The sequence below is a fragment of the Dermochelys coriacea genome, chromosome 18, assembly GCF_009764565.3.
Source record: "Dermochelys coriacea isolate rDerCor1 chromosome 18, rDerCor1.pri.v4, whole genome shotgun sequence".
In the NCBI taxonomy this organism is placed as follows: Eukaryota; Metazoa; Chordata; order Testudines; family Dermochelyidae; genus Dermochelys; species Dermochelys coriacea.
In genome coordinates, this window is record NC_050085.1 from 350,970 (window position 1) to 376,194 (window position 25,225).

The window sequence follows — 25,225 nt, forward strand, 5'->3', positions numbered from 1 at the left end:
ACCCTTTTGCGCACTGCTGGCAACTTGTACATATGTTGATGTAGATTTTGCACACTGCATGAATATAACCACTTTTTATGGGTTATTACAATAGCCACTACATTCCCTTCTCCCAGATCATGTTTTTCAGAAATTTCTCTACATTAGACAGATTGCTTTAAAATAAACTAGTGTTTAGGGTTGGGATTGATAATAGGAAATGGAAGTAAAGCAGTAATTATATGTGGGCTGACCAGTATTTAAAACTTTTTCCCCAACTGGAACTGAACTTTGAAATTCTTGGTATCAAATAGAAATGACACTAGAAAAACTAAATGGGAAAATATTTGAAGCCACTTGAATTGCAAAGGCAGCTGTCCAAGGAAGAATAGAAAAGCCTAGACTGTGCAATTGCCAATGGCCCTTTAATGCAGAAATAGAATGGAGTAAGCTTTGGCTGCTCTAGAACGCAGTATTAGGGTCACTTCATCAGTGCAACAGCTTACCTATCCTCACCAGCTGGTCAGCTGTGTGATCGATTGGACTACACTAGAGAATCCCAGGATGGCAAAGGAATTATCACGCCATCTTTCTCATCCCCTCTTCACCCTCCCATCGCCACCAGAAAAGAAGATAAAACTAAAATAAATCAAACCCAGAACAAAACGCAAGAGTAGTTCAGGACCAGCTAGTCATGCATTTGTTTTGGGGATAGGGGTTGTAATGGAATGTTATATGTGCGTTTTTTTAGTAATGGAGTGGTAATGGTCACTAGCAGAGCAGATGGCAAAAACTGCATACAGGATAGTTTAAAATAAAATAGTTCATGACCACAGAAAAATAGCTGACAACTGCAGACAAACTCTTCTTCATTATTTTCTCTAATTATGTGGCAAAATCCCTACAATTTTCTGAATTTTCAGCCAAATTTTCTGAAAGTGTCACCCCTTTAAGTGTAAGCCCAAATTCTTCCTGTCTAAATCCTGAAAGATCAGACCCTCCCAAACCATTCTTTCACCATTTAACCTGGCAGAAACTGCCATGGTATCTCATGTTTTTATTAAAGAAGCAATCAGTGCATTTCTGTAGATCAGTCAACAAAATCATGTGGTAAAAAAACAACAAAAAATTAAACAGTGCCATTGGCACAATTGCCTGCAAGAAGGAGTACAGTTTGTTATATTGCTTACAATGCAGTATTTTATCCAGCCTCCTCCAGCCAGGGACCTGTAAACCGGATTCTGTTCCAAAACCTTCCTCCTCTTCCAGTTGTCTGTGCAATGTATTGGCACTGTTCTGCTGGGCTGTCAAAAAAACTGGTTTAGAGATGCAGCTCTTCAGTCAGTTTTTGCTCCAGTTCTAACCATGTAAATTTACTCTTGCTTTTCAACAATTAGCGATAAAGATGATGATCTTACTTACAGAGAAAAGATTTACCATCACCAGTATTCCAAATTACTGATTAGAACTGGGTACTAAATGAAATGAGTTGGGGATCTCTTCCCAGTTACAAATATGCTGCTGTCCATGTCATAAAACAACATCAAACCTGGAATTAATAGGCTCTCTCAGCACAGAGATCAAGGACTCAATAGGCCACAGAAACTAACCCTTCTCTGAATTCCCTAGAGGTGAAAGTTCCGAACTGGGTTAAGGCACATTGGTGGGTGGAAAGTGTGGGAGTTTGCCCTGTATTATACCTGATAAACAGAAGACTGCTGTCTTGAAGACTTTCAGTTGCCACCCTTCAGCAGCATTCCACTTTAAAAAAAGAAGAGTGCTGGAGATGGTGCAGCAACTTTAGTGGTAACCGAAAATTTTACGACACAGGAGATGTGGTGCTTGAAGGGACAGAGGTACTGCTGCTCCCTGGGCTAGCTGAGGCTTCAGGTACAGCGGAGGTGATCTACTCTGCCTCCAAAAGTAGGGATAAGCATTGATGCTGCAGGAGGACCTCCTAGCATCAGATGGAATTGCACTACAAGCACAGATTTCCCAACATGAGGCTGGTTTCAGGGAGTCAGAGGCCTAAAATAGGAGAACAGTATTAAAATATGCATAAAAGGAGGATGTTAGAGTCCAAAGTTTGATGAAAAGGACTTACCACAAAAAGATTCTGAGATTCAGAAACTATATAAAGTTGCATGTACACAGTGATATATTAAAGAGTTCGAACTGATCCAGTGGCAATGATTCAGAAGTCATGTTCCCTGAGCCACTGCAGACAGAGTGCTACTTTAATTTAATTGATTACTGATTGAATTTACTGATCTTTGTTCTAACACTTAATCAAATGTTTCTACAAAGAAAAAAAATGAAGCAAAGAGAAAGACACTGATAATGAATCTAAAGTCCTAAAATGAGGTGAACCTGAGTGAGAATACACTAAAAATAAACCATGCCATTGGGAAGTAGATGAGAATCCCTCCATCGCTTTCCTTTCACATAAGCTACCTTGAAAAAAACTTCTCCTAACATGAAAGCGTTTAAAAATGCAATAAAGATTTGCTATTTGGAAATTGCTTCCAGAAGTCAATAAAACATTTTCCAGAGAAATGCTACTGTACACATAGAAAGACATACAAATGAGAGAGAAAGAACAGAAACTAGAGCAAACAAGTGCTCCCTTACCGGAGAGCGGGTCTGAGGCTGTGTGTTCATTGTTTGAGGAGTTTGGGGGTACACCAATGTGGCTGGAGCGGCATTCTGCCCTGAGGGGTAAGGGGCCTGGCAGAGAACAGAGAAAAAATGTTAATATACCAAATAATTTATTCAGAGAGAAGTAAATTAAAGGCACCAAAACACACCGTCAGATGAACTGGGTGATTACAGTTGAGATAAGGTAGTTAAAATAGACAGATTTCTCTTCTGTTGAGATGAAATGTCTACCAATTTATTTATATGGTGCACACAACATCACATTCGTTTTCTTAAAAAACCTCAGCAGAGGAGATCATGATTAGGGCTAAGATTGTGTCATGGATATTTTTAGTAAAAGTCAGGGATAGCTCACAGGTTTCAGTGATTTTTTCTTTATTGCCCGTGACCTGTCCGTGACTTTTACTAAAAATATCCATGATAAAATGGGAAGGGGCTGGGCAGCTGCGGGGTGCTTGGGAGCTCCAGGGCTCCCACCACCTGTGGGGGCTCAGAGCTCCAGGGTCTCTCTGCCCCCATGGTGGTGGGAAGCTGCAGAGTCCCCCAGCTCCCTCCCCGTGGCAGGGAGCTGCAGGGATCCCCTCTGCCACCGCCATAGTGGAGAACTGCAGGGGTCCCCCTGCCCTTCCCCACACATTCCCCATGGCGGCTGGGGCTGTGGGGATCCCTCTGCCTCACCTCAGCGGGCAGAGAGCTGTGGGGATCCCCCGCCACAGCTGGGGAGCTGCAGGGATCTCTCTGCCACTGCCATAGCTGGGGAGCTGCGGGGGTCTCCCTACCCAGCCGTTGCAGCCGGGGACCTGAAGTCACAGAGGTCTTTGGAAGTCACGGATTCCGTGACTTTCACAATCTCAGTGACAAAACTGTAGCCTTAATCATGATGAATAGTGCTTATCAATTAAAAAGTTCTGCATTGTTTGAATCCTCTGGTCCACGTGCTAATTTAAATACCATTCTCTATAAATTTCTGAGAAAACTTAGAATAACAAGGTGCTGCTGACAAATGCTCCAAAAATGAGACAGATGACAAAAAAGTAAGTAGCATGCAACTATTATAAGTCGCTGTCCTTATAAAGTGTTCAGAGCATAGCAAAATGGCCTAAAACTGTGCTTTCATGTTCTCTCCACAGGTACCATTGCGGAGAGTGGACCAGATGATAGGTCTGGGGGGAGAAAGCAGAAGGAGACTCCGCTGGTTGGGAGGCATGAGATGCAATGTCCTGAGGTTGGGGGTTCCACGACCACCATTCCCAAGAGGAGAAGGCGGGTGGTGGTGGTCGGGGACTCTCTCCTCCGGGGGACTGAGTCATCTATCTGCCGCCCTGACCGGGAAAACCGAGAAGTCTGCTGCTTGCCAGGGGCTAAGATTCGTGATGTGACGGAGAGACTGCCGAGACTCATCAAGCCCTCGGATCGCTACCCCTTCCTGCTTCTCCACGTGGGCACCAATGATACTGCCAAGAATGACCTTGAGCGGATCACTGCGGACTACGTGGCTCTGGGAAGAAGGATAAAGGAGTTGGAGGCGCAAGTGGTGTTCTCGTCCATCCTCCCCGTGGAAGGAAAAGGCCTGGGTAGGGACCGTCGAATCGTGGAGGTCAACGAATGGCTACGCAGGTGGTGTCGGAGAGAAGGCTTTGGATTCTTTGACCATGGGATGGTGTTCCATGAAGGAGGAGTGCTGGGCAGAGACGGGCTCCATCTTACGAAGAGAGGGAAGAACATCTTTGCCAGCAGGCTGGCTAACCTAGTGAGGAGGGCTTTAAACTAGGTTCACCGGGGGAAGGAGACCAAAGCCCTGAGGTAAGTGGGAAAGCGGGATACCGGGAGGAAGCACAGGCAGGAAGGTCTGTGAGGGGAGGGCTCCTGCCTCATACTGGGAATGAGGGGCGATCAACAGGTTATCTCAAGTGCTTATATACAAATGCACAAAGCCTTGGAAACAAGCAGGGAGAACTGGAGGTCCTGGTGATGTCAAGGAATTATGACGTGATTGGAATAACAGAGACTTGGTGGGATAACTCACATGACTGGAGTACAGTCATGGATGGTTATAAACTGTTCAGGAAGGACAGGCAGGGCAGAAAAGGTGGGGGAGTAGCACTGTATGTAAGGGAGCAGTATGACTGCTCAGAGCTCCGGTACGAAACTGTGGAAAAACCTGAGTGTCTCTGGATTAAGTTTAGAAGTGTGTGCAACAAGAGTGATGTCATGGTGGGAGTCTGCTATAGACCACCGGACCAGGGGGATGAGGTGGATGAGGCTTTCTTCCGGCAACTCACGGAAGCTACTAGATCGCATGCCCTGATTCTCATGGGTGACTTTAATTTTCCTGATATCTGCTGGGAGAGCAATACAGCGGTGCATAGACAATCCAGGAAGTTTTTGGAAAGCGTAGGGGACAATTTCCTGGTGCAAGTGCTAGGGGAGCCAACTAGGGGGAGCGCTTTTCTTGACCTGCTGCTCACAAACCGGGTAGAATTAGTGGGGGAAGCAAAAGTGGATGGGAATCTGGGAGGCAGTGACCATGAGTTGGTTGAGTTCAGGATCCTGACGCAGGGAAGAAAGGTAAGCAGCAGGATACGGACCCTGGACTTCAGGAAAGCAGACTTTGACTCCCTCAGGGAACAGATGGCCAGGATCCCCTGGGGGACTAACATGAAAGGGAAGGGAGTCCAGGAGAGCTGGCTGTATTTCAAGGAATCCCTGTTGAGGTTACAGGGACAAACCATCCCGATGAGTCGAAAGAATAGTAAATATGGCAGGCGACCAGCTTGGCTTAATGGTGAAATCCTAGCGGATCTTAAACATAAAAAAGAAGCTTACAAGAAGTGGAAGGTTGGACATATGACCAGGGAAGAGTATAAAAATATTGCTCGGGCATGTAGGAAAGATATCAGGAGGGCCAAATCGCACCTGGAGCTGCAGCTAGCAAGAGATGTCAAGAGTAACAAGAAGGGTTTCTTCAGGTATGTTGGCAACAAGAAGAAAGCCAAGGAAAGTGTGGGCCCCTTACTGAATGAGGGAGGCAAGCTAGTGACAGAGGATGTGGAAAAAGCTAATGTACTCAATGCTTTTTTTGCCTCTGTTTTCACTAACAAGGTCAGCTCCCAGACTGCTGTGCTGGGCAACACAAAATGGGGAAGAGATGGCCAGCCCTCTGTAGAGATAGAGGTGGTTAGGGACTATTTAGAAAAGCTGGACGTGCACAAGTCCATGGGGCCGGACGAATTGCATCCGAGAGTGCTGAGGGAATTGGCGGCTGTGATTGCAGAGCCCTTGGCCATTATCTTTGAAAACTCGTGGCGAACGGGGGAAGTCCCGGATGACTGGAAAAAGGCTAATGTAGTGCCCATCTTTAAAAAAGGGAAGAAGGAGGATCCTGGGAACTACAGGCCGGTCAGCCTCACCTCAGTCCCTGGAAAAATCATGGAGCAGGTCCTCAAAGAATCAATCCTGAAGCACTTAGAGGAGAGGAAAGTGATCAGGAACAGTCAGCATGGATTCACCAAGGGAAGGTCATGCCTGACTAATCTAATCGCCTTTTATGATGAGATTACTGGCTCTGTGGATGAAGGGAAAGCAGTGGATGTACTGTTTCTTGACTTTAGCAAAGCTTTTGACACGGTCTCCCACAGCATTCTTGTCAGCAAGTTAAGGAAGTATGGGCTGGATGAATGCACTATAAGGTGGGTAGAAAGCTGGCTAGATTGTCGGGCTCAACGGGTAGTGATCAATGGCTCCATGTCTAGTTGGCAGCCGGTGTCAAGTGGAGTGCCCCAGGGGTCGGTCCTGGGGCCCGTTTTGTTCAATATCTTCATAAATGATCTGGAGGATGGTGTGGATTGCACTCTCAGCAAATTTGCGGATGATACTAAACTGGGAGGAGTGGTAGATACGCTGAAGGGGAGGGATAGGATACAGAAGGACCTAGACAAATTGGAAGATTGGGCCAAAAGAAATCTAATGAGGTTCAATAAGGATAAGTGCAGGGTCCTGCACTTAGGATGGAAGAATCCAATGCACCGCTACAGACTAGGGACCGAATGGCTCGGCAGCAGTTCTGCGGAAAAGGACCTAGGGGTGACAGTGGACGAGAAGCTGGATATGAGTCAGCAGTGTGCCCTTGTTGCCAAGAAGGCCAATGGCATTTTGGGATGTATAAGTAGGGGCATAGCGAGCAGATCGAGGGACGTGATCGTTCCCCTCTATTCGACACTGGTGAGGCCTCATCTGGAGTACTGTGTCCAGTTTTGGGCCCCACACTACAAGAAGGATGTGGATAAATTGGAAAGAGTACAGCGAAGGGCAACAAAAATGATTAGGGGTCTAGAGCACATGACTTATGAGGAGAGGCTGAGGGAGCTGGGATTGTTTAGTCTGCAGAAGAGAAGAATGAGGGGGGATTTGATAGCTGCTTTCAACTACCTGAAAGGGGGTTTCAAAGAGGATGGCTCTAGACTGTTCTCAATGGTAGCAGATGACAGAACGAGGAGTAATGGTCTCAAGTTGCAATGGGGGAGGTTTAGATTGGATATTAGGAAAAACTTTTTCACTAAGAGGGTGGTGAAACACTGGAATGCGTTACCTAGGGAGGTGGTAGAATCTCCTTCCTTAGAGGTTTTTAAGGTCAGGCTTGACAAAGCCCTGTCTAGGATGATTTAACTGGGACTTGGTCCTGCTTTGAGCAGGGGGTTGGACTAGATGACCTTCTGGGGTCCCTTCCAACCCTGATATTCTATGATTCTATGATTCTATGATTCTATGTCAGAGGCATATGGGGGCAGACCCTCTGCTGATATAAAGTTACAGTCGCAGAGAATCTGCCCAATGGTACTTATTCCAAAAGTAACAGTTGGAGTAGTACAGTTTTGACAATTGTAGGTTTTTTACACTAGAAATTTCAGAACATTCTATTTAAAAACTTAAATTAAAAAATTTTACATTATTTTATCATGTAATTTACTCTCCATCCCTAATTCCTTAATAGATGTATTTGCCTAAATAATTTTAAGCCATTTAATGATGACACTGCCCAACTGCAGCACTGCCTTTCTATTATCAAAGCAGTTTTTCTTTTTTCTCAGTTTTAAATTCCTTAAACTGTGGTGCAAATCTGTTAATTAAAAAACAAAAACCTGTGTTCATTATAATGCTGATGAAATCATTGAATTAAGAGCACATATGACCTAAATCCTCTTGAATCACAGAAACTCTTAGAGAACTTTCAGAGTAGCAGCCGTGTTAGTCTGTATTTGCAAAAAGAAAAGGAGTACTTGTGGCACCTTAGAGACTAACAAATTTATTTGAGCATAAGCTTTCATGAGCTACAGCTCACTTCATCGGATGTGTCAATGGAATGCATTCGATGAAGTGAGCTGTAGCTCATGAAAGCTTATGCTCAAATAAATTTGTTAGTCTCTAAGGTGCCAGTACTCCTTTTCTTCTTAGAGAAGTGTTTCACAACTGGCTGGGATGATTTAGTTGAGGATTGGTCCTGCTTTGAACAGGGGGTTGGATTAGATGACCTGAGGTCCCTTCTTAAACGTTGGGTTGAGTGCTGTGGCTATCTTTAGAAATCTCACATTGGTACCTTCTTTGCATGAGTCATCCAAGACTGCTATAACATGAAATATATGGAAAAATATGGATAAAACAGAGCAGGAGCCATATGATTCTCCTCCACGGAGTTCAGTCACAAATGTTATTAATGCATTATTTAAACAAGCATCATCAGCATGAAAACGTGTCCTCTGGAATGGTGGCCGAAGCATGAACAGGCATACAAAGAAATGCAAGGCCTAGTTGCCCGAATGAAACATCATTATGAGACGTGTTCGTTCTCAGGAGGAAGCTGCATTGAAGATGATGAAAGGAACATGTCTGAACATGCAGGATCTTCAGGTTGGTAAACTTTTTTATTTCATACTTCTTTCTTAAGGACTGCTTGTCTTCCTTCCTGACTATTCTTGAATTCTCATGTTTGAGCAAAAAATATAGTTGTTAGTCTATGGTGCTATCATTTTAGATGAGTTGTGATACAAAATAAATAGCTGAAATAGGCAGTTCTTCCTTTTTCAAATTCACCTTTAAAGTAGTACTGACAGTCAGTGAATAGAATGAATAATACTAAATGAGCAGTATGGTAATAATAATTAAATAACTGCATTGACTTATTTTGTTTAGGAGAATTCATCCTCAACATACAGAATTCTGAAGACTATACACCTTCAAGAGCATCATCATTTTCTATAGTTTCAGAGTTATCTGTCAATGATAGTGTTTTAGTTACATCATGTATTTACAGAGCCACAGCATATCGCCTGTAGCAAAAAGAAAAAAAAATCTCCACCATTCAGAAACAACCATAGATAAGTTTGTGATAAGAACCAGAAGATTACAAAAAGAGGTAACTGATGAAAAAATTGCCCGGTTTGTTTATGCAACAAACTCTCCTTTCCGTATGACTGAGAACCCACACTTCATTAAAATGGTTCAGTCATTAAGACCAGGATACAGTCCACCCAACACAGCAGATGTTGCAGGCAAATTGCTGGATAAAGTGTATGAAAGAGAAATTGAGCAGTATGCAAAAAGGTCTATAGGCGAAATTGTTAACCTGATTCTTGATGGGTGGAGCAATGTCCACAATGATCCTGCTGTATGTGCTTCTGTGACAATAGAAGACGGGAATGTCTTTACAATTAATAGATCAGGAAATGCACAAACAGCAGAATACTTAACAAGAAGTAGCAGTAAAAGCTATAACAAACTGTGGAAAAAAAATTAAAATGTCTAGTATGCAGCTAGATCACAGACAATTCTGCAAATGTATCCAAGATGAGAAGAAATTATTTAGAAGAGAGTCCCAAGCTAACAATATACGGTTGCAATGTTTATTTGATGTACCTCCCAGCCGAAGACTTCAGTGTTCCAGAAATCAAGGCTAATGTTGAAATTGCAAAATACTTCCGTAACAACCACTTTGCAGCAAAAAAAGTGGGATGAATCAAGCTAACTCTCCCACAAGATGTGTGATAGAACTCAATAGTGGACTGTTTTGAGCACAATATGAAGAACTGGCCTAATCTGATGACAGTTTGTGAACAAAATAGTAAAAAATAGATGGCACTGTCACAGCCAAAGTTCTCAACATTGGGCTTAAGAGAAATGTTGAACACATGCTGAGTACCCTGAAGCCTATTTCTGTAGCCTTGAACAAAATGCAGGGAAATAGCTGTTTTATTGCTGACGCTGTTGAAATTTGGAAAGAACTGAGCGAGATCTTAAAAAGATAAATATGCAATGACAGAGTTAAATTACAAGCATTAAAAAAACGAATGGGACAAGCACTATCTCCAGTTCATTTTCTTGCAAATATTCTCAATACTTGGTGCCAGGGTCAAATCTTAACTGCTGCAGAAGAGGAGTTGGCTATGACATGGACATCCAGCAATCATCCCTCCATAATGCCAACTATAAGAAACTTCAGAGCTAAGGGTGAACCATTCAAGAAATATACATTTGCTGATGATGTTTTAAATAAAGTCACACCAGTGAACTGGTGGAAGTCACTTAAGCACTTGGATTCAGAGACTGTTGAAGTGATAATCTCACTTTTAACAGCAGTAGCTTCTTCTGCCGGTACAGAAAGAATATTTTCTTCCTTTGGACTAATTCATTCCAAATTGAGAAATCATTTGGGACATGAAAAAGCAGGAAAGCTTGTTTTTCTTTTCCAGATTATGAACAAACTGGAAAATGAAGGTGAAGATGACTGAGTTAGCTGCAGAAGCCAATATTTTAAGTTTCTCATGTTGATCTGGCAGACATAATCAATTTATTTTTTTTTAATATTTCATTTAACTATTTTAGTTAAAAACAATTTTAACAGAAACAAACCTGATTTTAAAAAACCTGAATGTTTAAATTCAAAAATTAATATGCTTGTTTTGTTAAAATATTATATGTTTGCTGTTGAAGAAAAAAATCCAGAATACATAATATTGTTGTTTTGTTTAAATAAAACAATTTAAATGTCTGTCTGGTGATGTTCTCCTCCCAATACAGCATGGCAAGAAAATCCTCCAAATATTAATGATTAACCTGTTGAATTGGAGATGTTTATGAAGTCATTGGGAGGTTATCTATCTGAAATAACCAAACAATCATTCATTTTCTGATATAGCTATAAAACTAATCTGAAAAGTTTTCAAAATAAATCACTTTAAAAATGTATAGTGTGTACCTTCTAAAAATGAAACCTACATCTATCTCTGAGTTGTGAGGAATATGTATTGAAGTTATGACAACCAACAAGAATGCACTTTTAAGTAGAAATTCATGATTAAATTGAGTCTTCCTGACTAGTGATTTAAATCAATTTAAATCAAATCCACCCTGATTGAGCACAATTAATTTTTTTAATTGCAATTGACTTTTTTGAGTTAATCACATTAGTTAACTGCGAGTAAATCGACAGCCCTATTGGAAAGCCTTCCCCCAACATGCCACTGTCCTCATCTCATCCAAATCCCTTCGCAGAAACAATTTCTGTTTTCTCACATATGAGATATGAAGAAATGGAAAGTTAGTATAAACAAAACCAAACCACCCAGGTATGTCCATGCCTTTCTGCATAATCATGGAATCTTACTGTCACCCTTGTCTTTAATCTCCCCTACCTCACTTGTGTCACTCAAATTTAGACTCTATGCTCACTGAGGCAAGGAACACGTCTTACTTTGACACAGTGCCTAATACATCTCTGCGTATCAAGAAATCCATAACAATACTATGACTACAGAATTATTACCTTTCTGTAGCGTCTTTCAGGAGAAGAAGCTGGGACTATGACAGAGAAAGTCCTAATTAGAGGGGACACTGCAAGTTAAACATGAAACTTTATGTTTCTCAGTTGCTCCTTTCCTATGCTGAATGTAGGAAACATGCCGGGTATAATTTTATGCTAACTTTACACCTCCCAGATTCTGGCCTGAGCCAGGGCATCAACATTTCTTTTTTCACCCCAGTGTAAAATTCCTCCTTAATATTCCTGCTGGTAAAAAATTAACTAAAATATGAAAAAATAGTTTACATAAAGATTCTGACTCATAAGGCAATGGGGGGTGACTTGAGAATAAATGAAAGTATTCCTAACTCAAACATAGCTAGAGATACCTGCCTCTACAACACTTCCAGATTGTGCTGTCCCAGGGATCAAGCTTCAGACATGAACTCTGATCTCCCAGTGGGTGGCAGCCTGAATGACATTCTAAGACAAATAACTTGTAAATGCAATGATCCTATTACACAATTAAACAAACAGGATCGTCTATCATCAACAACTGGTTTTCATGTTACTCTAGAGTCACCAAGATACGTTAAAATTTCACCTTTCGGAAAACAGCTGATGATCCAGAAGGGAATGCATAACTCTGAGTTTATCATTGGGTCTTCCCTGCAATTTAGAAACTCATGAGCTGCATTCAGCAGTACTAGGATGTTGACAGGGCCCCAAAAGCAAATAAGACCTACAGCGGACCCTCACTAGAGTGTGCATCGCTATAGCGTGGATTCGCATACAGTGCAGTTGCAGCGATGGATCCCAAATTTAAATAATTAAATTGGAATCCATGGTAGTATGGTCCCCGCATTAACGTGGTACCGCGCATGGATTCCGAACCCTGCATGGATCCCAAACCCTGCGTTCTAGCAAGGGCCCGGTGTACTTCCATATTCAGGGTACAGGAAGTCTTATAAGCCTGTGTGCAGAGTAAGGAACATTTAACACTGTATATTGGCTTTGATAAAAGTTGTATTCTAATTAGATAAAGAGGCTTCTAAACCCAAATTTTCTTCCTAAATTCCCACATTGGGACTATGATGCCTCTCCACAACTGATCATGATGCCAGCCCACAAAATATATACTTTAAACATTTTTATAAAATAATAATTATATGATCATTTTGAAATGTGTACCACCCTTCTGATACATACACTTCCTTTTCCTTGGGACCACAACTACTTATGCTAATTGTGATGGGTTCTCCCCAGGGTGCCACCGGGAACTGGGGTACCACTGAGCCTGCCTGACCCACCAGCCTGGGCTCCCTTTACACTGCACTGCTGTGACAGGGCTCAAGCCACATCCAGCACACATACAGGTATGGACACACCCAGCTGCAGCTACACACAAATGCTGAGATCAGTTCTACATGGGAAGGCTCAATTAAGGCACTTCCCAGTTCCTAAAGCGTGCAACCCCTCTCTGGAAAGTAAACTCAAAATTATACTGTCTTGCACAGCACAGAGAACCGTACAGTGTAAGCTCATGAAATTCATGCCTCCCGCCACACACACACAATGTGGAGAGGAATATACACAGCTTTCTGCCCCAAGTTATGCTTTCCACACACTGGTTTTAGACAAAACAAAACAAGTTGATTAACTACAAAAGATAGATTTTAAGTGATTGTAAGGGATAGCACACAGATCAAAGCAGATTACCTAGCAAACGAACAAAAACGCAATCTACGCTTAATATAATAAAGAGATTGGATACGAGTAGGAAATTCTCACCCTCATTGTTCATTTAGGAAGTTTGCAGAGATTCTTGAGGGCAAGCTGCACCTGCCTGCTGTTTAAAAGCCCAGGTATTTCTTTAACAGGCTAACCTGCATTCAGCCCTTCTCCCCCGGTTCACTCCTTGTTCCTCAGGTCTTTCCAGCAATCTTCTCGGGCGGGGAGTCAATGAAGAACCATGATGACGTCGCTCCCCTGCCTTAAATAGCTTTTCCATATGGCGGGAACCCTTTGTCTCCCCTCTTGGTTCCCATGCCCAGTCAGTGGAAAAACACTGGTATTCCAAGATGGAGTCCAGTACCAGGTGACATGCCCCTGTAGGGACACAGCAGCCATGACTCAGAGATTGTTTGTAGCTTCCTCAGGAAGGCTCCCCAGTGGAAGATTAGCATCTTCTCAGACCTATTGTTCTCCCTAATGGCCATTCCCATCCAACCATCAGACTGATTGCATTCTGCCTAGGGGCGTTGCCCAGGTGTAAACACATTTCTAACAGATGCATAGACAATATTCCTAACTTTAGATACCAATATGATACATGCATACAAATAGGATAATCATATTCAGTGAATCAAAACCTTTTCAATGATATCGCACATGACCTATCTTCGATAAAATACATCATTGTTATGCCATAATCATAATAATATTACTATGAAGAACATGGAGTGCAATGCCACACTGATATCCCATATAAAAGTGGGGAATGTCTTTGGCAGATCTTGTAGGCTACTATTCCCCTTTTCGCACGCCCCCCAAATCCACTATTTTCCTCCTTGGCATCCCTGATAATGTCTCTCCTTACCTCATGTACTTTTTGGGGAAACAGCCTAATTCCCACTGGCTGCATCCTGGCTTGTGACGGCAACACTAATAACTCTGCTGCTGCCAAGGTCCCAAACTGCAATAGGTTAGGCCCTTTGATATTGATTCATCTCTGCAAAGGCAGCAATGTAGATAATAGACTTGGCTTGTTTAAAACCTCTTTTGGTTATTTGCAGCAGAGCAGCACCATTATGTAATTTTAAAAAGTGGCAGTTTAACTTCACAGAGACAACTGAAGAGTTACATCAATATCAAAGGCCAGTAGAAACATTATATAATGGAGTTTCAGTCCATGACTGAGGTATCAATTTCAGAGTCTCTGCTATTTTTCTAAAAAAGGCGGGTGGGGAAAAGACTAGGACCTGGCAGTTGATCAGAGGGGCAGGGAGAGGGCAAAGGCAAGGAGAGGGAGATCTAGGCTGAAAGCAGAACACATATTTTATAAATCACATATCCACTGATCCCCACAACATCAGCAGCATATAGGCTCAGGTACCTAGAAAAACAAAGATTGGAAGTGGAAACTAAGATAGGCCAAAACAAGAGCCATTTGTTCAAGCCCCCTCAAGCTTTGAGGAGTCACATGCAACCAAACCACTCCTGCTTTTGCAAAACAAAGAACAAAACACAAATGACAAAATTATACCAATTTCCCCATCTCCTCCAAATAGCCCCAATTTTGCCAAACTCTACCAGGTGTATTTAATTGTTTTTAATTTAAAAGCCTAGATTTCTATTGTGATACAGCATGGCCAGAGGGCAGCAGGAGGGTGATAGAAGGTAGATATGTAAGCCCCAGGATGATTAGAGCCTTATTCCCTGTAGAGGGAAGAGAGGCTGCTGTAGATTAATTAGAGCACCTGAAGCCAATTAGAGCACCTGAAGCCAGTCACCTGATAAAAAACCCCTGCTTCAATCAGACAGTTGGAGGAGTTGAAGCAGAGTGGTTGGGTGCTGGAGCAGAGAGTAGTTTGAAGGAGACCAGTTTGGAAGGAAGCAGAGGAGAGTCTGGAGAAGTGCTGTGGTGGGCCAGAAGATCAAGACCTTAGGTAAAGGGAAACCCCGCTTGTGCAGAGCAGAGAGATTTCACAGACACAAGGGGTTGGGAGAAACCTGGCCCAAGCAGAGAGTGGGCAAGAAGCCCCACAAGCTGAAGGGCTGGAGAGGGAAGTAGCCCAGGGGAACAAATCGCTAGTTCAAGTGGTTTGCTGCTATCCCTAGGGCCCCTGGACTGGGACCCGGAGTAGAAGGCGGGCCCGAGTCCCTCCCTCTCCACTCCCCTTCTCTGGGATACTAGTGGGACAGTTAATACCCCAGATCAGGGGCGAGAAACAGCATCCTGAACCCACCCACAAGAAGAGAAAGCGTGAGTCCCATCATAGTAGTGCCAGAAATTTGCCAAATTATCTATTCTACCTAATTAAGAATTTCTAATATGCCCCATCAACGTGGTACCCAGGTAACAATATTCAATGGAAACACAGAGTACCAGTATAATAATTAATGAAAATACACTGGCCCTCTACAACCAAGGGGAAATAAAGCAATAACAATAGACCTTGCAGGCCCTTCTATTCCACCATTAGGAAGGTAGAGTTCCTTTCTGATGCTTTAGAGTGCCCCAAAATTGTGCAGCATTCATCTTATTTCTTTCATTTGCCCTTGAACTTGCTGTTCTAGAAAACTAGATGGCCAACGTCCTCTAAGCAATGCATTTGCTGGCCAATCTTTGGGCACCTTCTTTCAGAAATGGCTGATCTAATGTTGTCTCATGACTTGCTCTGTGCATCATTTGGCCAGTCAATCCCTTGTTCTATTTAAAAAAGCTTTCCTTGTGTCATCACCGTGACAGCAGGAAGTTTAGGTTGAATGCCAACGACTCCTACATCTTTTCATACCGAAAGCAGAATCACTTTAATCCATACTGATGACTGGGAGACCTAATGTGAATTAATAAATTTTGTTATTAGGTTAGGACAGCGTGTCATAAATGTTCTTTTTCTTCTATGTGGCACCTATGATTTAGTTTGAAATAGTTATGATAATACTTCACAGTAAACATTCTACATACATCTTGTATAAATAATTAAATCTTAGTAATACGAGACCTCAGTGTGGTGGAAGCCTCATGTTTTTTGTCCACATATCAATGCGGTTCTACTATATACTTAATAGCTGGTTCCAAAATTCCTGAATCTGAAGGTATTCCCACCCACCATGCAGGTGGATTTGCTGATTCCCCCACAACATTTCCAACCCTTTGGCAGGGTTTCTTCTGCAGAATCAGATAGCTGAACATACATACATTAGTAGCCACCTAAGTAACTTCTCTGGGACACACCCTCACACATACACACACTTAGGAAAAAATCCATAGGAAGGTAAAGACTTCTTTGAAAATATTACAACTGTCTCCTTGTTTCTCCCCAAAGAGGGAAGTGATCTGATGATCTACAGAGAAGGTGATAGGGATGGCCTTCAAATGCAACATATCCTAAGGAGAATAAGCAATAGAAAATCCAGCAGACATAAGGCTGTCCTCCTGAGAAGGGCCTGCCTCCATTATACTACCATGGCTTCTAAGGGACCCATTGCTACCCTTTGCAACCCACCAGAGGGTAGTAGGCACAAAAAAGTTACTTTGGCAATTAACTACTAAGCAAACTCTCACTCAGAAATCAGCTGGTTAACTACCTGCCCCTCCTATCTCTTGTCCTATACCCCACAGCTCCCAAAGCAGAGGAGGTCTGATCCTAGGGAATTAGAGAATTTGGGTCTCCCAAAAAGAAAAGGAGTACTTGTGGCACCTTAGAGACTAACAAATTTATTTGAGCATAAGCTTTCATGAGCTACAGCTCACTTCACTGGATGCAAGTGTTATCACTTCATCAGTCTCCCAAGTGTCTGAAGGCTGAGGGAAGCATACAACAGAGCTATTATTCTTCCCCTTCTGCTTGTCTAAGGGCTTTTCTGTCATGTTTTGCTCCCCCTCCATAGCGCTTTAGTGGTAGTTAGTCTACATCCAGATACTGGACCAACATTTCACCCTTAATTCTCTCTGCAACTTCTAGTTTCATATTTCAAAGAATCTTTGAGAGTGATCCTCACCTGTTCTGTCCATGACTAGATCTCAATGTGTTTTAGACATCAGTTTGTCAGGGACTGATTGATATATGAATGTATGTTCTGTTGAAAATAAAGCCCTGGGAATTAACCCGTGGAGCCCCGCCTGGAATAAAATGAAAAGAGGAGGCAACTTACCTGTAACTGGAGGATCTTCAAGATGTGTGATCCCTATCTGTAGGCCATTGAGGAGTTTATGCATGTGCACCATGCGGCTGGAGCCAGAGAATTTGAAAGTAGTGTCTGTTGGTCTGTGCATGCGCCCTGGATTGCTTAATGGTTTTGTCTTATATGATAAAGTGCAGGATGGACTGACTGCATCTCCAGTTCCTTCTCCACCGCAAATCAAATAGATCGCTGAAGAGGGGAAGGAAGGTGGGAAGTGGAATACAGACAGGGACCTCACGTCTAGAAGAACCTCCAGTTAAAGGTAAGTAACCTCTTCTTTGAGTGATGGTCCCTACTGTATTCCACGGAGGGTGATTAACAAGTGGTACTTAAGTTGGAGAAGGGTGCAAGGATGAAGATGGAAGGGTTGAGAGGAGAACAGCCACACCGAAGGAGGCATCTGCTGCCGAATCCTGCACTAAGGCATAAAGCGTAGCAAAGGTGTGTACTGAACTCCATGTGCCCACTCTATATATATCCCAGAACAGCACATTGTGGAGGGAGGCCATGGTAGAAGTTTGGGCTCTCATGGAATGAGTCCGCACCCCAGCAGGTGGCAGCAGTCCAGATAATTGGTGGCAGAGTATAATGCACCCCAAAATGTACTTGTAGATTCTCTGTGTGGAGACTGCTTGACTTTTAACTCTTTCAGTTACTGCAACAAGCAGTCTGGGGCATTTCCTGATTGGTCTTTTCCTCTGCAGATAGAAGGCCAAGACCTGACGTGTCTCAAAGGAGTGGAGTTGTCGTTCCTCTTCCGAGGCGTGTGGGTTTGGGAAGAAAACAGGTAAGTGAATGGATTGATTAATGTGAAACTGGGAGATGACCTTTGACAGAAATTTGGGATGCAGGAACAGGGAGACTTTATCTCTATGGAAAGTTGTGAAAGGAGGGTCCGCCATCATGACCCCAAGTTCACCTACCCTTTTTGCCGAAGTGATAGCAACAAGGAAGGTGACTTTCATGGAAAGGAGGGACATAGAGCACAATGCCAGCAGTTGGAAGGGCAGTTTCACAAATATGGATAGAACTAGGTTGAGGTCCCATTGGAGAGCAATGGGCTGTATGGGTGGGAAGGGTCTAATGAGGCCTTTCCAAAACCTAGATGTCAACAGGTGTGTAAAGACAGAGTGCCCTTCCACGGGGGGAAGGAAGGTGCTAATTGCTCCTAGGTGGACCTTAAGAGAGTTGAAGGCAAGACCCAATGCCTTCAAGGACAGGAGATAAGAGCCATTGGCCATTATCTTTGAAAACTCATGGCGATCGGGGGAAGTCCCAGACGACTGGAAAAAGGCTAATGTAGTGCCCATCTTTAAAAAAGGGAAGGAGGAGGATCCGGTGAACTACAAGCCAGTCAGCCTCACCCCTAGTCCCTGGAAAAATCATGGAGCAGGTCCTCAAGGAATCAATCCTGAAGCACTTAGAGGAGAGGAAAGTGATCAGGAACAGTCAGCAGGGATTCACCAAGGGCAAGTCATGCCTGACTAATCTAATTGCCTTCTATGATGAGATAACCGGCTCTGTGGATGAGGGGAAAGCAGTGGACGTGTTGTTCCTTGATTTTAACAAAGCTTTTGACACAGTCTCACACAGTATTCTTGCCAGCAAGTTAAAGAAGTATGGGCTGGATGAATAGACTATAAGGTGGATAGAAAGCTGGCTAGATTGTCGGGCTCAACAGGTAGTGATCAATGGCTCCATGTCTAGTTGGCAGCCGGTATCAAAGTAGAGTGCCCCAAGGGTCGGTCCTGCGGCCAGTTTTGTTCAATATCTTCATAAATGATCTGTAGGATGGGGGTGTGGATTGCACCCTCGGCAAGTTTCCAGATGACACTAAACTGGGAGGAGAGGTAGATACGCTGGAGGGTAGGGATAGGATACAGAGAGACCTAGACAAATTAGAGGATTGGGCGAAAAGAAATCTGATGAGGTTCAACAAGGAGAAGTGCAGAGTCCTGCACTTAGGACGGAAGAATCCCATGCACCACTACAGACTAGAGACCGAATGGCTAGGCAGCAGTTCTGCAGAAAAGGATCTCGGGGTTACAATGGACGAGAAACTGGATATGAGTCAACAGTGTGCCCTTGTTGCCAAGAAGGCCAATGGCATTTGGGGATGTATAAGTAGGGGCATTGCCAGCAGATCGAGGGACTTGGTCGTTCCCCTCTATTTGACATTGGTGAGGCCTCATCTGGAGTACTGTGTCCAGTTTTGGGCCCCACACTACAAGAAGGATGTGGAAAAATTGGAACGAGTCCAGCAGAGGGCAATAAAAATGATTAGGGACTGGAACACATGACTTATGAGGAGAGGCTGAGGAAACTGCGATTGTTTAGTCTGTGGAAGAGAAGAATGAGGGGGGATTTGATAGCTGCTTTCAACTACCTGAAAGGGGGTTCCAAAGAGGATGGATCTAGACTGTTCTCAGTGGTAGCAGATGACAGAACAAGGAGTAATGGTCTCAAGTTGCAGTGGGGAAGGTTTAGGTTGGATATTAGGAAAAACTTTTTCACTAGGATGGTGGTGAAACAGTGGAATGTGTTACCTAGGGAGGTGGTAGAATCTCCTTCCTTAGAAGTTTTTAAGGTCAAGCTTGACAAAGCCCTGGCTGGGATGATTTAGTTGGGGATTGGTCCTGCTTTGAGCAGGGGGTTGGACTAGATGACCTCCTGAGGTCCTTTCCAACCCTGATATTCTATGATTCTATTCTGTGATTCTATGATAGTCCAGGAGGAGGGGAATCCCCACCATTTCTGGGGGAAGTCCCTTTTGTTGGGCCAAAGGCGAAATATTTCCACTTGGTCCAGTAACATCATCTAGTAGATTCTTTCCTGCTGGTAGACAAAGTATTTTGCACTTTTGATTAACATGGCCATTCTAGAAAAGATGCCCATCCAAATACCATGTTATGAGGTGAAGCACTTGTGGGATTGGGATATCTGATGTTGTCATTGTGCTGCATCAGTAGATCAGGGAAAGCAGGGATGGGAATTGGGGGATGGGCAGACATACAAAGGTGGTTGGGAAACCAGAACTTTCTGGAACAGCAAAGGGTAATCAGAATTACTGTCTCATCTGATCTTGTGGAGTACTCATGGTAGGAGTGGAAGAAGAAGGAAGGCATAGTTGATCTTGTCTGATCAGAGGAATACAAGAGCATCACTCTGAGAGTGGTGACCAAGACCCTTCTGGTGCAGTATGTGCTGCATTTGTTGTTGGCAGGGGAGGTGAAGAGGTCTCTGGCCAGAGTCCCACGTTGGTCGAAGATGTCATACCATGGTGTCATGGAGTTTCCACTCGTGGATGATCACAAACTGCCTGTTGAACAAGTCTGAAATCATGTTCTGTGTCCCTGGGAGACAGGCTGCACATAAGAGTATCTGGTGGGCAATGCACCAATTGCAGAGGTTGACTGCTTTCTGCACATAGAGTGGTCAACTTCTTACCCCATTTGTTGATGAAGCAAACAATGGTGGTATTGTCTGACATGATAAGAACATGATGGGAGCAGATGAATGGGAGAAATGCTTGGCATAGCCTTACTTACAGCCTGGAGTTCCAGAATGTTGACGTGAATTCTCCTCCTGGATTCCTAAGGAGTCCAGTTTCCCTGTGTTATGCGATCACTTATATGCACTCCCCAGCCTACGAGGAACATATCAGTGATGATCATCTTGTCTGGTGATGAGGGGAGAAAATGAACCCCCTACACAGACCAGATGCGTGTCCTTCCACCAGGAGAGAGTAGGGAATACCCCGGGAGGGACTGTCAACATGAGGTCCATGGCGTGATATGTGGGCAAAGCGTGACAGGGTCCCAGGGGAGCCACACTGAGGTTACTCAATTAGGCATACTGCAAAGAATGGGGCAGATAATCCCCAAAACTGGTGGATGTTCCAATACTTAGATTTACCCAGCGAGCACAAAACAACTTCTATAATGCCTTATTGTTACCCAGAAGCCAAAACACAGTTCCCTTACAGCAACCCAGCTTGGGCTTCCACCCAGACACCCAACTCAAATATAATGAGGATTACTGAAAATCTTATTAATCACATAAGAAAGTTCTACCAATCCCAAAGGATCAGATACATTACCTCCCAAGCTAATGAATATTCTTACTAACTAAAATTTATTAAAAAAAAAGAGAGAGAGAGAAAGTGAGTATTGGTTGAAAGATCAATATTCACAGAGGCATTAGTACAGTTCTGAGATCAGTTTCATAGTAGAGATAATGAACTTTGTAGATGCAAAGAGTTCTTTCAGAATTAGTCATAGGTTATAGTCCAATATTCATATCCAGGGTGATCCAGGTGGGACTGGAGATCTCAGTTTGACGACTCAAGCTTCCCCTGCATAAAGCATCAAGCAGATCTGAGATAAAAAAGATCAGGACCCAAGACACCTTTATACAGTTCCAGGCCTTCTCTTGACAGCACGGAATCCTTAGATGAACAACAGGCAATCATCGAGACTTTGAACTAGACCTATTTCCTAAGCATCACTGGTAATTAGCTACACAGATTAACATAAGGAAATTGCCTGTTTTTCACCATTCACAGGTGATTTGCTATATACTTCAAAGAGAGATAATTCAGAGATCAAAAGGAGATCTTAACATTTAAATTAACTGTAAATATAGTAATACCACTGTATTAACAGACTACAGCATAGACAGGAACTATTTTATTACATTGTTAACCTCTAACAATATATATGCAAACACACAAAACCACAAACATTATCTACCAATATGTCCCTAAAGATTGAATCTGGATGCTTAACCCTTTCTGGCCATGTGTCACAATGAGTAAACCCTCTGGAGCTACATCTGAAGGCAGAGAAGGTAGAACTGAGTGAAGGTGGTGACATATGTGCAGGAAGCCATGTGGCCAAGGAGAGATAGGCAAGTCCTAGCTGGGAGAGAAGGATTGTTGATGACGCAGGTTCTGAGTTCTTGCACGGTAAGTACGCTCACCTTGCAACTGAGTTGATGGATGCCCCTATAAAGTCTAGGGATTGTGTGAGGTCCAAGGTTGATTTTTCTACGTTGATGATGACTCCAAGGTAGGAAAGGAGGCTGAGTAACATGGAGGTTGAAACTTGGGATTTATGTCTAGATTATGTCACCAGGATCAGTTGCCAGGATATGGGAATGCAAGGACCCCATAATGCCTGATGTAGGCCACAATGGAAAACACCTTGGTGAAGGCTCTGAGAGCAGTGGTGAGTCCAAAGGGAAGAACCCTGAAACTGAAAGTGCTCTGAGCCAACCTTGAATCTCAAGAACTGTCTGTGAGCTGAATAAATGTGAAAGTAGGCCTCTTGCATCTCGATAGCCTTAAACCTCATGGCACTGTCGTAGAAAGAGAGAGAATGAGACATGAGGTCTGGTAAAAGGGGCCTGGTGTGAGCTTAAGACCTGAACTAAAGTAGGCCCTGCTAAGATAAAGCAAAGTTATAGCAAGAGTCAAGATATGAGCAAGTCAGGCCCCGTTACAAAGCAGATACTTGCTTGCAGGTTCACTATCCAATACATGAACTTGGCAAGAACAGGGCTGGCATGCAAAAACACAAGCACTCCTAGGCACTAGGTAAACACATTCCAGAAGGGTAGTACCAGAACATGCCGATACAAGGTTATAGTGGAAACACATTCCCCGAAGATGATACAAGGACACATGGACTCCTCTTAAACATAAGGTCAGGATGGCAGGATGATGGATAGAGATGTTTTTATCGACCAAGAGATACAAGGTAAAGGGTGGTAACTAACCATGTTAGAGGTATAATATGTAACTTCTTTGTATCAGTGTATAAAAGAGGGGTCACAGAGGGGGTGTCTTTTTCTGTCCTGGGGGGGAATGGGAAGTCCCCTATTGTAACGGGCATACATCTGTTAGTGATCCTGTAGAGTTTATGGCAGAAGTGGGCAAACTACAGCCCGCGGGACCGTCCTGCCTGACTCCTGAGCTCCCAGCTGGGAGGCTAACCCCCGGTCCCTCCCCCGTTGTTCCCCTTCCCCCTCAGCGCCACCACCACGCATACAGCGTGGTTTGCGCCTGCCCACCTCCCAAGCTTTCCAATAAGCCTATCCTGCCGCTCTCACCGGCATGGGGGGGGGAGAAGGGGGCTTGGATAAGGGGTAGGAGGGAATCATCACTGCTAGAGTAATCATAAGAAACTTGGGCTTGCGGATGAAGTGACTGAAAAGGCAGAGATCCAGAATTGGCCTCCACCTGCCTTTCTTTTTGGGTATCAGGAAGTAAGTTGAATAAAACCCTAACCTTTGACATTCCAGAGGAACCCCCTCATTTGCTCCTCTCTGTAGTAAGGAGTTCACTTCTTAGGTGAAGATGCTGTCATGAGAGTGGTCCCTAAGGAGAGATCAGGGCAGGGGGTACGAGGGCTGTAGATGAGGTAGCATGACAAACTCGATCATATAGCCATGGTGGATGACATTTAGCACCCATTTATCCATTGACGTTGCACTCCAAGCTGTTAGAAAGAATGCTAGCAGTAGGCAAGATGGTTGACGGCTCTCTCAGAAATATCTTTTCTCTGGGGATTGCATCTATGAGGAGGAAGTCTGTGAAGGAGGACCCGGAGGACGAGATCTTTGAGCCTGTTGATGCTTCTGTGGTGGTTTGTAAGATCTCTGATGAAAAAACTGGGAGGACTTGTAATGTTACATGGGTGGTGGGCAGTAGAATTTACGCTTTGGTGCAGGTGTGTAAACAACGAAGGAACAAAGCGTGGCTCTTGAATCTTTGAGGGTGTGAAAGGAATTGTCCATTTACTAGTTAAAAAGATGGGATTCACTGAAATGAAGGTTTCAGAGTAGTAGCCATGTTAGTCTGTATTCGCAAAAAGAAAAGGAGTACTTGTGGCACCTTAGAGACTAACAAATTTATTAGAGCATAAGCTTTCGTGAGCTACAGCTCACTTCACTTCACAGCTCACCTGAACTGAAATGAAATGTATTTTGTACTTCCCTGGGGAAAGCAGAGGAATGGAACCATGATTCCCTCTACATGAGTATGCCGACAGCCATAGAGCGCGATGAATTATCTGGTGCATCTGCAGCTGACTGAAGTAATGTCCTCTAAGATTGCCTGGAAGCAGGCCAAATCCTGCTGCAGCAGTTTTGTCAGCAAATTCCTTCAGTTTTTTTCAGTTTCAGGAAATTGTATTTGGCAAGTATTGGTGATAACTCAAAATCTTGAATTGAAGGCTGGCTGAGGAGAAGAGCTTGTGGCCCAAATGGTCCAACCACTTGCCCTCCTTATTGGATGGAGTGGAGCATGGGTGCTTTTGTCTGGAATGGTGTTTCATCGCCACCTTGACCACAAGTGAATTGGGAAGGGGAGTGTACGAGAAAAGAAACTCAGATCACTTAGCAGGTACATAGAAGTGTTTTTCTGCCCCCTTGGGGGTAGGTGTACATGTGGCCAGTGTATGCCAAACTATTCTAGCTGCCTCGAGGATGGCATCAATTGGCAGAGCAAATGTACCCAGTGCCGATGAGTGAAGAATGTCCAGGAGCTTATGCTGGTGTCTTCGATCTCCAGCAGAAGAATGTGAAACTCTCCAGCCACTCTACACAGGAGATCCTGAAATTGACGGAAGTCATCAGGGGGCAAGGGGGACACTGAAGCCATTGCCGCATCTGATAAGGATGATGGGTGGGTATTGGAGCCAGGGTCCTCAATAGGGCCAACATGATGGATCTGGAGGGGGACCCAGAGACTGTCCTCTATCAAGTTCTTTGTGATCAGCAGGTAGGCAGCTGATAGTGTAATGCTGTTTCACCAGTTTCATAACTTTAGTGCTTCTGTGCAGAGCGAGGGTGACCTTGCTCCTTCCTGTCAATTTATATAATGCA

The 25,225-nt window shown here is 43.6% G+C and overlaps 1 protein-coding gene and 1 long non-coding RNA gene across 41 annotated transcripts in view; one reads left to right on the forward strand and one right to left on the reverse strand.

The window, feature by feature from the left end:
• The window catches only part of EIF4G3 (eukaryotic translation initiation factor 4 gamma 3), a 455,276-nt gene that overhangs the window by 230,412 nt on the left and 199,639 nt on the right, over positions 1 to 25,225 (reverse strand). For 29 of the 40 annotated variants that reach the window (XR_006276414.1, XM_043500143.1, XM_043500137.1 and 26 more), the window contains 2 exons: positions 2,611 to 2,706; positions 1,170 to 1,283 (listed from right to left, as the gene is read on the reverse strand). The exons of 2 other annotated variants lie outside the window; for them this stretch is intronic. Coding sequence is in view for 37 of the 38 variants with exons in the window: in XM_043500143.1 (XP_043356078.1) it covers positions 1,170 to 1,283; positions 2,611 to 2,706 (210 nt within the window). In the remaining variant the exon portion in view is untranslated. The remainder of the gene's footprint in view (positions 1 to 1,169; positions 1,284 to 2,610; positions 2,707 to 25,225) is intronic. 9 more of the 40 variants (XM_043500158.1, XM_043500155.1, XM_038376551.2 and 6 more) reach the window with 1 other exon arrangement.
• On the forward strand, positions 8,466 to 8,899 carry LOC122457091. Its single transcript, XR_006276415.1, has 2 exons — positions 8,466 to 8,541; positions 8,824 to 8,899. It is a non-coding gene; the product is annotated as an uncharacterized LOC122457091 (long non-coding RNA).